Source organism: Bradysia coprophila, chromosome IV (genome assembly GCF_014529535.1).
Source record: "Bradysia coprophila strain Holo2 chromosome IV, BU_Bcop_v1, whole genome shotgun sequence".
Taxonomy (NCBI): domain Eukaryota; kingdom Metazoa; phylum Arthropoda; class Insecta; order Diptera; family Sciaridae; genus Bradysia; species Bradysia coprophila.
The window spans coordinates 12,693,922-12,709,989 of record NC_050738.1 but is presented as its reverse complement, the minus strand read 5'-3'; the positions used below and the strand labels follow the sequence as shown (position 1 = coordinate 12,709,989).

The window sequence follows — 16,068 nt, the reverse complement described above, 5'->3', positions numbered from 1 at the left end:
TCAGAAGATTATGTTTTACCGCCTAGTAGAGATCACAATGTCAGAAAGAACATCGAGGTAATAGGTTACGAAAACAATTATACTTTGCTGGGTGGTACTACTCGTATATCTTATTTTCCCTGTTGTTCCATTGCAGTTTGTTGTTAAAACTAAAAATTAAAGTAAGGAATTTGAAGAAGTGGAACGACATTCAGTTTTGAGTTACTTTTAAGTACGAGAGTCATGTCTGACTAATACAATAAAACGAACTTGAAAAGGCATATTATCATGCAAACATGACTGACTACGTTATAAGTCTTTTACAAGCACGATAAAAATATTGAATCCCTTCGTGAAACACTTCCTAGTGTTTCAAATAATTTTTTTTTGTATAACAGGACACAAGTCAGAGCTCATCGTTTGTTTTTGTTGTCGGTGTCGATAAGAGATGATTAACCGTTTCTAAGAGATTGACAATCAACACATGCTAAGTTGAGAAAAGTTTGTTGAACTGACTGAACAATTAATTGGCGAATTGTTTGTCTGGGATCTTAGACTACAAAAATTTAACTGTCTGGGAAATGTTTGTGGAATATTCAGGAAAATGATTGTTCAACGCTGTTTACTGTTTTATTATCATCTGTTAAATGTTTATCTAATTCGTTGTTCTTCGCATCAACTTTTGTAGATATTGCTCAACTTTCATGTCAACGAAAATAATTATTTTAATGGGAAAATTAATTTGGCTGGTTTCCTCGTTTTCACATACGAAAAGTATGGTCAAACAACTGCAATGTTTGGTTTATCTAATTTAAAAAAAAAGTCCATTAAACAATTATTTGTTCTACACTCGAAATTCAACACTTCAACTGCAAACGTACTTCGTCGCGTTACATGTTTCGAGTTTTTAATATATATGAACACGATATGCTCACACGCAAAAGGTGCGCAACCCTAAATGCAGCTGAATCGGGAGAAGGAAAAAAAAAGTTTTTTGTCTGTGTATGTCTGGCTGCAAATGCATTCAATTTATCGGATACGCTTTACGTTCTATGTGGTGCACAATCGTCGAACACATAGCATAGTGATTCGCTTTAAGTACATTTTATCGATTAGAATTCATGGTATCAAGAGATTTCTGACATTGAATGTTGTGTACTTCTTTTTTTTTTGTGTGTCTTTATGTTGAGGGGAAAATTCGTAACAAACCAGACTATATTGGCATAAGGAAAAATAAAAGCAAAACTGCACCAGACGAATTTGTGTTTTTTTTTTTCTTTGGAAAAATTATGAGCAAACTTTTATCGGTGGCGTTTCAGAGAAAAGATATGCAAAGGAAAAATTGTTGCCTTGTAGTTTGTAGTTTGTTAACCGGTTCATATTAAGCCACGCTTTGTCTAACGATTGGAATTTCTTTTTTCTTTCTTTTGGCACAGATATGGCCGCGTTCAAAGTGTCAAGATTCTGTTGTCGTCAGCCTTTCATCCAAATTTGCTGTTGCCAAAGTCACCACATTATGGCCATATCAAAGACCAGCAAATCAACGACAATCTGGACGTATCCAGTCTGTTACCATCTGGCGGAGGCGTTACAACACCTTCCGTTAACTGTGGCAGTAGTGTCAGTAGTAATAGCAGTAGTAACAGTAGCACAACATCAAACAACAACAATAATAACAACAACAATAGTAGCAACAACAATACGATTAGCAGTAATATTACAAGTAATAGCACGACTATGTGTACTGCAGCGACATTGGCAAATTATAATGCAGGCAGTGTATGCGCAACTGTTGCATTCATAGACATAAAGTCAGCATCCAAAGCTCACACAGCCGAAAATAAGTTTGATGATCGGCTTCTAACCACCGAATACTATGAACCATCGTCAATACCATCGACGTCCGGTGAGAATTCACCATCGTCCAATTGTAGCTCAGGAACCCAGTCATCGCAACATTTGCTATCGTCTCAGCAACAGTTAATAAAAATTAATTCGAAGCAACCATCAATATCGACGACTGTTAATGATAAGTCGGTAGCTTTACCAGCACAGTATTCAGCGGTGGCAACACCACAAACGGCAGTAGTACCATCGACACAATTATCTACCGTTACTGTGCCAACTCGATTCCCAACACCGAATCACGGGTAAGTGTGGAGAGAGTTTTCCTTTGATTTTATGCGTTTTGTAGTGTGTCCTCTCTATATATCCTCCCCCCGTTTATCGATAAGCAAATCCACAAACAAAAATTTGTTTTTTTCCCTCTGTATATTGAATTCTTTGTTGTTTCTTGGGTTTTATTGTACATAAACATACAATTATCGATCGCCGTTGGCAAGGGTTTTGGTTTTGTTGTAAAACGTTTTGTTTTTGTTATGGTTTTTACTCTGATTAATATTCGTATTCGTTTTATTAGTTTGTATTTCCATTTAGTTTGTATTCGATTTTAATTACTTTTGACCACGCTATTTAGCTGGCTTAAAAGATTCGAATTTATTTTTTTACAAAAAAAAAATCACATCAACACATCCGATCATCTCAGTCATTTACACATTTTATATTTTCACCAAACATTTTCCGTTAATCCATTTTATCGAAAACGTATAAGCGCATTTATCGTAATGAATTGCAGTAGCATTTAGCATCGTTGCACTTTGATATGTTTGCTAAGCATAGCTATCTTTTCTGATTGCAGGTCATCGGAAGATTTATCACCAGTATTTGGAGATCGATCAACATTCTATGATCGCGTTCCTCGAGTCAACGACACATCCGATCAGTATGCTCGTCGGTCGAACAACTATCATTCGTCAAGTGGTGATTCAAGGGGCCGTACAAGAGATAGATATCGAAATGGTTTATATTCATCAACAATAGAAAGGTTCGTTTGGTGTCTTTCAGCACTCTCCTACTCTCGAAAATTTGTTACGACATTGTATGACTGTTGTTGCTATTGTTTTTTGTATTTCCAGATCAAATCCGATAACTCTTCATCGAATATCATCTAGTTCTTGGCACGAGAATTCGAATCCATCGCCAACAGCTCGTAGTGTTTATGGTAATATGGCTAGTGCAGTTGTTACGCCAGACGGTTCATATGATCCCACATTGGATCGTCGAATGTCTGAAACGGATGTATCCGTCAAATCGTCATCGATAAGCAAGAAAAAATCACGTTCCGGTTCCGAGTCACCATGCGGTGGCAGCACTTCAAGTCGATCTCATTCTCGAAGTCCAAGTAGTTGTAGTTCAACAAACAGTGCATCGTCAAATTCAAACGAAACCGGCAGTCCAGTGTCGGGCAGTGATCCGTCACGTTCGCGACATCTACAATCGGCCGTTTCAACACCAGCTACCAATTCCTCCAATTCAAATCCTGCTGTGCATTCCGAAGACAATCGACCGCTCGCCATATGCGTACGGAATTTACCATCACGATCGTCGGATACGTCCTTGAAGGACGGATTATTTCATGAATATAAGAAACACGGCAAAGTGACGTGGGTGAAAGTGGTTGGACAGAGTTCGGAACGATACGCCCTGGTATGTTTCAAGAAAGCCGATGATGTGGATAAAGCGCTTGAGGTGTCGCACGACAAATTGTTTTTTGGCTGTAAAATAGAAGTGGAACCATATCAGGGATTCGATGTTGAGGACAATGAATTTCGGCCGTACGAGGCCGAACTGGACGAATACCATCCAAAATCGACGAGGACGTTGTTCATTGGGAATTTGGAGAAGGACATAACCGCTAGTGAGCTGCGAAGGCATTTCGATTGTTTTGGAGAGATAATTGAAATTGACATTAAGAAGCAGGGTGTGAATGCGTATGCATTTTGTCAGTATTCGGACATTATTTCAGTAGTGAAAGCAATGCGCAAAATGGACGGTGAACATCTGGGTAGTAATAGAATCAAATTAGGTTTTGGTAAATCAATGCCAACAAATTGTGTGTGGATCGATGGTATTTCGGACAATGTTAGTGAAAATTATTTGACCACTCAATTTAATCGGTTCGGTTTGGTGTCGCAAGTGGCCACAGATCGTGAACGAAAATTGGCATTAGTGTTTTTCGAGCAAATTCAATATGCTCAAACGGCTGTTAAAGAAATGCGAGGTGTTACGTTACGCGGACGTAAATTACAAGTAGACTTTGCATCTCGTGAATGCCAGGATGCTTTTTATGATAAACTGGAAAAACAGAGTGGCGGTGTCGGAACGATCGAACGTGCGAATACAGTTGCATTTGAAGCTGGCCGGGATGCGAGCGCGCGTGGATTCGAAGCAACAACTGTTGTACCTGGGACTCGATTTAATCGTTACGAAAATGCGACAAGTCGATCAAGAGCTTCGTCATTCAGTCGGCATAGTGCAAGTGGTGCCACATCGCCAAGCAGTATCGTCGGCAATACAACACCGCGGGGCAGCAGGCGTGGACGTTATGTTGAATATCAGGATGGTGATACAATCGAACGGCGCTTAAAAAGTTATGACGAATATAGCCAAGGATCAGGCGCTTCTCACGAAGACGATTCGTACACCTACACCAGAGATCGTCCTGATTCACCACTATCTCGTTTGGGCGCTGCTGGAAGCATTGCTGGTGATCTAGATACTGTACCCGTACGGCGTCGTAGTGAAAAATCGCCAGCAAGTACGTGTGGCGCAGAAGATGAGTATTTTAGTAGCAATGTGATTGGTAGCGGTAAACATCGAGTGCAGAGCGTTGTAGTTACAGCCACCGAATCTCAATCGACTGGTTTATTTCCACCGCCCGGTGATATTCGACACTTGCAAAAGGAACGTTATCATCTGCTCGAACAGTTAGAAGAGTGCCCGTCCAGTGGTGATGAATTAGTTAGTCCCTATAAACGAATGAAATTCGATCAGAGCATCGATTCAATTAGTAGTGTACAAACAAACTTAATCAGTGACTCTAACTGTGATCTAATTCTAAACCATGCTAATGAATCTAATTTATTGCTGATGCACCATCGAAAAAGTGTGGAAGTGCGGCGTTTGTCCGATAGTAATAGTCTTAAACACATAACTGTTAATATCAATCGTCGACCGTCCACGGATAATACCATCTCCAGACACAGCCGAGATCCGCACGATCATGTGATAAATGTATATACTCCACATGCGGTGTGCAAACGAAGAAAAACGGGAAATTCAATGAGTGAAAGTGAACATCATTCGAGTCGCGGCCGAGGTCATCAGCTGCATTCACATCATTCTCATGAAGCGTCTGGTGGTGAGAGTGCCGACGGTTCTAGACCAGGAACGCCATTATGTGACGAACGACCCGAAATTCTACCGAGTGAACCACGACGTCTGCCCAGAGACAGACAACCGAATAGTGAACCGATGTATTTACCACTACCGAAATTCGCTATTCAGTTATACCATCAAAATCGGCTGTTTACATCACATTCTTCGTTGTCCACCGGCAACGTTTCCTCGCATACGACAACAGTAGCGTCCTTAGCAAATCATACTAGTCTCAATTCACTTTCAAGTCCTCCTCCTGCTCTGCTTACACGACCAACGACACAGAACAACATTTCGCTGCAGTCAACCCAATATCTGCAACAGCAGCAGCAACAACAAAGCCAGCAACTTTCATCGTCTCAGTCACAGCACCATTCACATCACTACAATCAAAGTCATTCCCAGTCCAGCATTGAACAACCACCAGCAAGTCCATCGAGAGCATTGTCGTTGAGTTCATATTCTAGTGATTCGGATATGGCCCCAAGCAGTAGTCCATCGATAGAAGAACGAATCAAAACTTTGGATGAAATGTTTGAAAAATGGTCCGGCGGTAATACGAATCGGACGCACACGTTCAGCGACGCTTCGAGTAATACGTCCGCAGGAAACAATTTCGCTAGCGCACGACACAAATTTCTCGATTTGGACGTAAACGAGGTGCAACCGTCAGACATCCTCAAATCAGTGCTAGCCAAACCATCGATTTTCGACGACGATTCGAAAAGATTGGAAAATATCGGTGACAAATATGAGCCTCGAGAATTTTCCAATTTACCAAGAAGTTCATTGATGAGCAGTTTTCAAGGTGTTATAGCAAGTCCTGCAACTCAAGCAACTGTGGCCCAGTCTCAAACTTCAACTTCTAGTAATTCCAGTACGATTACGAAACCACAGCCGCTGGTTTTTCAAGCACCTTCAGTTAATCAAGTGCATCAACGAATTAATTCATCTCCTATGAACAGTCCGCAGCCGATGTCGCCATACAATAGTCCATCACCTACACCGACATTAGTAGCTACGAGTCAAAAACTTAATTGCGTTCAATCTGTTGCTGCAGCGGCCAAAGGATTACAGTATCCATTTCCAAGTCATCCGCCGGTTGCTACGCCTCCAATACCGACAGCAACGCCACCAGCAATACCTCCGACGCCACCTCCACCAGCCACTGAATGCACTGGACCAACAACATCGGTTCCGTTAACATCTGTTTCAACTAGCACCACATTAACAGACATTGTTGCAACAACAAGTGAAAGTCAACGATGTGCGAGTGTCACTGCGACTTCAGTCACAACTTCGTCAATACCTTCTGGAACAGCAACATCCACACCGGTCAAATCAAAAAATAATATTTCGAAAAGCATTAGTCTGCAGGAAAAATGGTCCGGTTCTACTCAAAGTACAAACAATCGCAATCTATCCAAAAGTGTATCTGTTCCGGGAAGTACGAATGTAGGAACGGTGAAGACGTTATCAGTCAGCAAAGATGACGAAAATACATCTCCAACATTACCAACTACAAGTATAACTAGCACAACCACAGCGACGTCAACAACAACTACTACGTCAGCGGCAACCATCTCAAAGAAGGAGGCGAAAGCCCTTCGAACTAGCTCGAAAAGTAGTGGAAAACGAAATTCCAGTAAAAATGATAATGAGCGCAAACGACGAAATGATTCGCTGGACCGAAGAAAAAATCATGACAGCGTCAATCACAAAGAACAACCGTCATCCGATGAACAACTTCAACAACAAGACTCAGTGGAAGTTTTGCAGAAAGAAGTTTCATCTGGTGCTGAAGATCGTTTACAAACTGATCGTGAGAAGATATCTGCTGAAGCAAGAGAGCGTGAGCAACGTGAAAAAGAAGAAGAATTGAGGTTGAAGCAACGAGAAGAAGAAAGGCGAGAACAAGAACGGCTCGAAAATGAGTGTAAAGAAAAGGAGGAAAGAATTCGTCGAGAAGCTGAAGAAAAAGAACGGAAAGAACGGGAGCGAGTCGATGCAGAGCGAAGACAGCGGGAAGAGCTAGAACGTCGACAACGAGAAGAGCTGGAACGTCGACATCGAGATGAATTAGAAAAACAACAACGTGAAGAGGCGATTAGGCGTGAAAGAGAAGAAAGTGAACGTCTTGAGAAAGAAAAGCTTGTGTTGGAAGAAAAACTACGTCAGGCTGAGCTCGATGAAGAAGAAAATCGTTCGAAGCGGGAAGAAATTTTGAAACTGGAAGACGTTTCTGATGTAGAAATTGATACATCTCACGAATTGAACGACTATTCGCCGAGCAAAACTCTCACAGCAGAACAACAATCATCGAAGGTATTAAAAGACCATCACAATAAGGAGAACGCTCGCATATCCCGTGAAAATACACCATTCTTCGACACATCGAAACGTCGCGAAAGAGTAAATAGTGGAAGTTCACCAGTACGAACGAACTCTAAACGTCGAATAAGTGATCCTGACAGCGATGATGGTGAAGAAAGCAAGCGCTTCAAGAACAACTCGATTTCGAGTGATAATCGGAAGATCTTAGACCGCAGAGACTTTAAAGATCCGAATCGATCGTCTGACAAATCGAAACACCATCGCCATCATAGTAAAAGCAGTAGCTTACAGCCAAAGTCCGGTGACGACAGTCGATTTGACGATCGAAATCGGTACGATGACCAGCGTAGAAAAGATCATGATCATGACCGACATCGTAGCAAGGATCGACAAGAGAAACACAAAAGTCGTAAAAACAAAGAAGAAAAGGAGATTTCAAATCACATCAGCGACAGTATGGAAACCAATGACAATCGTCTATCACCCGACAAATGCTATCTGGATCAGGATGGTCGATCTAGTGACGATGAACATAAAAAGAGGGACAAAAAGAAATCCGATGGAATTGGCGGTCTATTGGATGACTCTAATTATCGACAGTATGGCAGTGGTGAAAATAAATCGAGCAGAGACGATAAAAAATACAATCGGCACAATAGTGGTGATCGACGTGGACGAAACGATGATGGGAACGGCAGTCACAACAGCAATCACACATCGTCATCGAAATCATCATCAGAAAGACGAAGCCGCCTACGTAAACAAAATGCCAACAGTTCGGATGACTCGGATTCCGATGAACCAAAGAAACATTCCATTTTCGATATACCTGACGATGGTCCAGCTTATATTTCGATGTATGACAAGGTTAAGGCTCGATCGTGCAAGAATATGCAGAAACAGGAAGAAGAAAAGAAGATAAAAGCGAAATTCAGTCAATTAAAACAATGCAGAGAACGGAAGCGTGAAGAGAAGAAACGTTCGAATAGTTGGGATGACGATTCGGATAGTGACATCGATGTGGACCGTCGAAATATGAAGAGCAAATCGAAAGGATTTATAAATACCTCGAGCGATGAAGACGGTCGACAATCTAGAAACCATAAAGATCACTTCATGTCTGATACTGAATCGGAACCACGACGCTCTAGCAGCAATTATCATCGCAATCGATTGAACGAGCTTTGTGATGGTGAAAGTTCGGAAAACAGTCTGCGCAACAATAAGCCAAGACGGAAAATAACTTCTCGAAAGAATTCTCGGTCGACACGAATTGCATCGGATACTTCGGACGACGATGGCGGTGTGCTTGGTGAAGATGATACGAAACCAATCATCGACAAAATTAAATTAGAACCGATTGAAAGTCACTGCGAGTTGGATGCGGTCGTAAAGGAAGAACTGTCACCAATTAAAGTGGAGACTGTTCCCCGGATCGAGAAAGACGTCAAACCTGATATTAAAATGGAAATCAAATCTGAAACCAAAGAAGAACCAACCACCGATTCATTCGACTTTTCACTCAACTACTTGCCGAGCAAACCTAGTGACGCGAAAGACAGCATTTTCGACATTCTCAGTTCGGAACCCAGGAAAAAGCACAAGAAAAATAAGAAACGCCAGAAGAGTTTGCCAAGCTCTGGAGCTGATGGATCGAACCAAGATCTAACATTAACAGAGTCAAGCATCAAACAGGAAAAATCTCTCACAGAGACTGTTTTCGATGAACTTAAACGGGAACCAACACATCAAATGGTATTCCATGAAAAGCGCCGTCATAGTAGTCGCAAAGACAAGAAGCGTGACAAATCGAAGGAGGAGCACGAACGATCAAAGGAAGAGAGATATCGTTTGAAAAAGCTGAAGAAACAGGCCAAGTTGTCGTCTGATTCATCAGTGTTCGACTCTCAAGAAACTAATACGTCGAATGTCACATCAACTAAACGAGGTGAAAAGATGGAAGATATATTTGGACCGATCTCAGACGATGACTCGCACATTTCACATGTGGAAACTGCAAAACCGAACGATTCGTCAAATACCTCTTCTACCAATTATACGTTAACGAATAAAGACAACGTCCCAACAATGTCACTTATCAGTCAAATGAGCGCTGAAGTTGTTGCTGAAGTTAAACCATCATTAAACGAAAAGGAAAGCCATAGAGAGCGAAAGAAGGAAAAGAAACGCAAAGACCGAATGAAGGTAGCACCGTTCGATGAGAACAGTGTAGATCTGGACGCTGCTGGTAGAGCACTCGAAGCTCAACTGATGGCTGATAGTGATATAAAAACCGAAGAAATTTCGCAATCGTCTTCGATAGCTCATCCGAAACCATCTACCGAATCAACAGATGTATTTCGCTTCTCCGATGGCGATGATGTTGAAATTGTGGTTCCTGAAAAGAAATCCGAACACTCCGATAGTCATCGTTCCAAAGAAAAGAAGAAGAAGAAAAAACGTTCCAAAGATGAAAAACACCAACGACACCATCATCACTCGTCAAGCCATAGCAACAGCTTGATGTCACCACCTACGACGCCAAGTACACCGATATTAACTATCGATATTACTGGTCCGGACACTGCAAAAGAAGACTCAACGCCGCTGTCGAAACAATCACCCAGTTTACCCTGTTTATTGGATGATATCCCACCGTTTGCATCGCCAAGAGAACAGAAACTGATCAGTCCCATTCCAAAGACCCCTACAACAACCGTGTCATCAACGTCAAAATTACAACTGGAGACACGCAAAGAACCAAAGAATTTGATTCCCGGTTTCGGACTGGATTGTGATGAGAAAATTCATGAAAGTGCAGTACAATCAATCTCCACCGAATATTCATCTCCCAAAGCACCCGTGACACCAGAAGTAACGGACGAACCTAAGCCAGATCCACAAGAAGAGACTGATGCACCGAAAACCGATGAAAAAACCGACGAAAAATCACGCGTCATAATTTCACAAGAGGAAACAGAGGATGCTGTAGCAGCATTGTTAGGTGAAAGTTTCGGCTCTTCTGCTGATTATGGGCCTTTATATGAAGCCGATCCAATCGTTGAAGAGGAAGTTCAACCGGCTGTGACCTCAGAATCAGTGATACCAGAAGAAGAAGCGGAAGAAATGCGAAAAGCTGTACAGAGTTTGAACAGTGAAGAGCTGGATATGAAACCTGACACACCACAATCCGACAATGATCTTCAAATTGATACCGACACTGAAGACCAAGACAACGAAGCTGCCAATGCTTGGGGAATGGATCGACCCAAGACTCCTGATGTTGATTTGTCGCAGATTCAAAAGACTGATGTCGAGAAACCCAACGTATCTTTAACGTCTTTAACGAAATCTGTTGCCACCCCAACCACTGTTACTGCTTCGACGACAGTCATCACAAAAACTGTTCAGGCCGAGAGCAAAATGCCATCGCTTGCAACAATACCAGCTGCATCGACCAGTGAAACACCGGACACGAAGGCAATTGTTTCGCCAACAATCAAACATCCAGAAACAAACTCCAAGCCAACAATTGTTGAAAGTCGGGTAGTGGCACCGTCGGTTAGTTCAAGCGTAGTCTTGCAACAAGCACAACCACAAATTCAAAAACCAGCTACTGTGCGACCGAGAAATATCATAACAACAGCAAAATCGCAACAGCAGCTCATATTTACCACTCAACCTCGTATGCCGAACTCAGTATCAGCTCCAGGTTCACCTCGCCAACAACCACCTCGTCAAGCAGTCGCTTCGATTAATGCCATACAGCAGCCAACAACGATTTCAATTCCTGAGAAGCAATACTATCAGCCAATGGTAATGGTTTCGCCAAGGGCTACAGAGCCACGATCTCAGTCCCCACGTCAATCGCAACCACAACAATTTACGCAAGTGGTCAAATCTGTGACTAGTCCCACGATAATTCGACAACAATCACCAAGACCGTCAAATACGACTCATGTTGTAGTGCAGCAAAGGCAAATTATGTCACCGACAAGCAGCCAACAGAAGCCTGTACAGCCTACAGTGGTTATGTCATCATCTCCAAACATTACAACCAACATTGTGCTGAATAGACTAGCTGTAACACCGGTTTTGGCGCCTATATCCTCGAAGCCTCAGCAAAGTACAAGCGTTGTGCTTCCACAGCCAAATGTGGCACAGCCTTCTCATAATTTGTCATCCACGAAGCCTGTATCGATTTCGATATCAAGTCCAAACTTTAACAAATCCGTGGTTACACAAGCAAACAGTGAAGGTCAACAACATCAAAACCATATTTACTCAACTGTCCGAGTGAATCAAATACTGCCCCCGAGCACACAGTCAACCATTCAAGTGGGAGGAAAAGTTGTACAGCCCCAGCAACACGTCCAACAGTCACCGAACATTTCCATGCCTAGTAGTCAATCGAAGCCTGTGGTTGTTGACAATAAGACTCAAAAATCAGTTATTGAGCAACGTGTTCAGTTTAAGGGCCAAAATGTGATTTCCATTGGCACTCCTCAGCAGACCCAACAACGCAATTTACCTCCACAGTTGCAACAGCAACAATATAAGAACCAACCACCTCAGCAAATTCAAACTAAGCCAACGCATCAGGTCATTCAGCAGCAAACACCGGCAATGAAGCAACAAACTCAACCACAAACAGTGACACAACATTCATCACAAATTGTGCAGTATCAACAACAACAAAATCAACAACCTAAAGTGCAACAACACTGGCTTCAGAAACGCACTGTACCAATGAGTGTGCCCCAGTCGCAAGTATTTGTTCAACAACAGTCGCCCATTTCTAACAAGCAAGTTCAAGTGTCAACCACCTATGTGCACCAACCGTCTACACAGTCTCAACAACTGCAATACAATCAACCTATGACTGTAGGTCCACGGGCACAAATACGACCACAAATACAAATAGTGAACAAATCGAAACCGGTTGGAATAGTCGTTCAAAACCAGCAAATGAGTCCCATTCAAAGTCATCAACATCGACAACCACAAATTACGCAACAGGCACAGCTGCCGTCGCAACAACAACCGCAAATAGTTTACCAACAAATACAACAGCAGAACTTACAGCATACTCCGACGAAGCGTAACATTCAGTCAGATAATTCGAATACGCCATCGACGGCAGTTTTGAGACGAGAACCTTACAATTCACAAGTCACCGTATCAACTGAAAAATCGCAGCCATTGCCAATGATTGGATCTAAGCCTGATCAAGAGCTAACGGAGACGAGAATTACACCAGAACCGGTAGTAGCTGTTGAAACGAAAACTGAAACATCCGAATCCACTGTATGCACAACTGCTAAGCCAGATGATGTACCGAAACAGCCGGACGTGAAGCCTGCTGCCGAAAGCATTGAAACTTCATCCGTTATTAAGATGATTACAACATCAGAACCATCTACTTCCACAACGGTAAAATCTGTATCACCAACCGAACCGCCAGTACAATCGTTGTTGACAGAAGAAAACGTGACCAAACTGTCCAATCCTAATGTCGAGTATCAAATCGAACAAGACTCAAAGGAAGACAGCGACTACTGGTCAGCAAAGGAAGTTAACATTGATTCGGTAATCAAGAAAGTTGATGCTTTATGCTCAGCCGACAGAGAATCCATACCTACTGTTGACTTGGACAAGGCAAGTGAAGAAACCGTTGCAACACCAAAATCGGACGATAACCTTTCCGATCATGCCGATAAAATGGAAAAAGATGAAGATGATTACGATGAAGGTGTGGGCAATTTGGACTCAAAAGTTTTGAGCAACGACGACAGGAAAACTATCAAAAAGGCTAGAAGTGCTCGAGGTGGTCGTAAATCACTCAGCGAACACATCAAGGCAAGTACAGGAAGCGAAGAAAATGTTGCATCTCCAGACCCTGCCCCATCGTCAGTTCAGGCTTCAGGTGTTCAAACACGCCGTGGTGGACCCAAGGCCAATGCAAAGCGTTCCCGAGGAGGAAGAGTTAGTACGTCAAAACCAAGCGGATCAACGCGACAAGCTCAACCGGCTACTGTGTCCGAACGGATGAGTAAACCACGTAATCAAAACTCTGAATCAGACATTTACGAATTCCACGAAGATTCAGGTGAAGAAGCAGCAATTGTACCGGAAACAACTGAAACAACGATAAAACCAGTCGACGGAAATCGACCCCGATTGATATTAACGATCAACAAAGGTCAAGGAGCAGTACAAGCAGTGACACAAACAACCGTAGCAAGTACTGTCGCTCAACCAGCTGTACTTCCGGAAGAACCGCCAAAACCTACAGTTACTCCAGTTTCAGTAGTAGTTAGTTCATCGGCTAATACAACAACCAACACCATTTCATCACCAGTACAATCAAACATAGCTAATGCCAATGTCCAAACTGTTCAACAACCAGATGCAGTTAATAAAGATGATTTCACAGCTCCACAAATAGCTGCAAGCCTTCGAAAGAGTCGTCGTCTTTTGGAACGGGATGGTTCTCGTAGCACGGTCGATGACATTATTGAAGACGTAGTGAAAAATCTACCTCCAGAGCAGAAAGCATTGCTTCCGAACCAATCATCTGGCATGACACCTCCCAGAAGATCAACACGAAACACCAGCCAAACTGGTGGCAAACAGCAAATAACACCGGAGAAAACTGTGGGTGTTGTTGACGTTCGAAAGTCGCCTAGAGCCAATCGTCGCACAAAGGATAGAAAGGATTCGTACACATCGGCCGACAGTAGTGATGAAAAATCGAGAACAGACGAAAAGAAAGGAACTCACGAAATTAGTGAATCTGTGCACGACAACAAAATTGAAGCTGCTAAAGATTCAAAACCGACTGATGTTTCGGAGAGTGATGAGGCTATGGAGAAAGAAACAAAAGCTGTGGAAGTTGTTAAAAAAGTAGAAGAACTGGAAACGAAAGTGGAGCCGATCTCAACTTCAAAAGCAACCGTGTCAACAGAACCAGCTATCGAGTTCTCCTCAGCTGTTAAAAAAATTGAAGAACCATCACCCGAACCAATCATAAAGTTAGAGAAAAAGAATAACGAAAAATCCATGGTACTATCCAAATCGGAATCGGCAGTTGAACTTGACCCTGTTACTGGTATTCTGACTGTCGTTCAAGAAGGACAGGCAACCGCAGCGCCAGTCGTGGTAAAAGAGCCACCACCAACACCTAAGCCATCAGCAATTGCAACTAAAGAAATAATTCCAGCGAAAGTAATTTTGGATCCAGTAACTCCGATTTCCTCGAAAGTGTCTAGTCCAATACCAGCGATTCCAGTATCGTCAGCACCGATTACGATTAGCGCAATAAAAACGACTCAAGTTGTCGCCGCACCACCTCAGCCAATGATTTCAAAACCACCACAGCCAACGATTGTAACTACCCAATCAGCAATTGTGCCGCTGGGAACGACAATTGTGCCTAAACAGCAAATTTCACCTCACCCACTAAAATCGCGAGTTTTGAATGCTACAGTTCAAATGAATAAGCCAGTGCTCCAACCGAATCCAAATATACTAAAGGCAGGTAGTGGTGCTACGATCAGTCCTTTACCGAATGCAGCCAACTCCCAGCAAGTGATAATGACAAATGCCATCGTTGGTCCATCAAACCAGTTACAAACATTACAGCAAATGAGTGTTCATACGACTAATTTGCCTCGAACCGGTTCGCCAATCGTAAATCAACACACCCACAATTTGCAAGTAAATGTTCAATCGAGAGGAACACCCAGTCCCATTGGATCGGCTCACTCGCCTCGCATTCAGACTATGACACAACAGAAGATCGTTCACCAGCAACCGACTCTACAAACCATACACGTTCAGCAGAAGCAACACCATCCGTCTACCATTATTTCGCAATCGCCTTCGATACAGCACCACCAGCAACAAATCATTCATGCTGGTAAAATACAATCAGGCCTTCAGGCATTACCCATGAGCGGATATCCGAATGTAGTCGCCAGCGGAGCAAAACATGCCCCACCACAACAGCATGTTGTCAAACATCACCCTGGCCCAATTCAACTGCAACATTCGAACATACATCCACAACAGAAGCACCAATTGAATCAAGCGGTTGTAACGCAACAACACACGACAGGCACAAAGCAAACAGTCCAGTCATCGAACCAATTGCCGTTAATACATCAACAACAGTCAAACAAGATCCATCAGCAGACAATTCAACAGGCTGGTGCCTCACAGCATATTATGCTGTGCGCTTCGTCAAATGTTGTTCAGCAAATACAACAGCAGCAAAGTCCTTCGATTTCAAAGTCAGGCTCTCATCATCAAATACCGCCGACCGGTGGCAAGAGTGTGATTGGATTGCATCAAGTACCGCAAATAATGACGGGAGCTGTAGCCAGTCCACCGTTAAAGCAGTCACACTTAAACAGTCAACAACCAATTGTTACCGGTAAGTTAATTGGCAGAACGATTTACTGGCAGACGACAATT

At 42.7% G+C, this 16,068-nt stretch overlaps 1 protein-coding gene across 7 annotated transcripts in view; it reads left to right on the top strand.

Annotated features, from left to right (window-relative positions):
• Positions 1 to 16,068, top strand: part of LOC119066325 (protein split ends) — a 68,427-nt gene that overhangs the window by 48,685 nt on the left and 3,674 nt on the right. For 6 of the 7 annotated variants that reach the window (XM_037168722.1, XM_037168721.1, XM_037168720.1 and 3 more), the window contains 3 exons: positions 1,416 to 2,129; positions 2,678 to 2,863; positions 2,955 to 16,027. In XM_037168722.1, coding sequence (XP_037024617.1) covers positions 1,416 to 2,129; positions 2,678 to 2,863; positions 2,955 to 16,027 — 13,973 coding nt within the window. The remainder of the gene's footprint in view (positions 1 to 1,415; positions 2,130 to 2,677; positions 2,864 to 2,954; positions 16,028 to 16,068) is intronic. The other variant, XM_037168723.1, reaches the window with a different exon arrangement.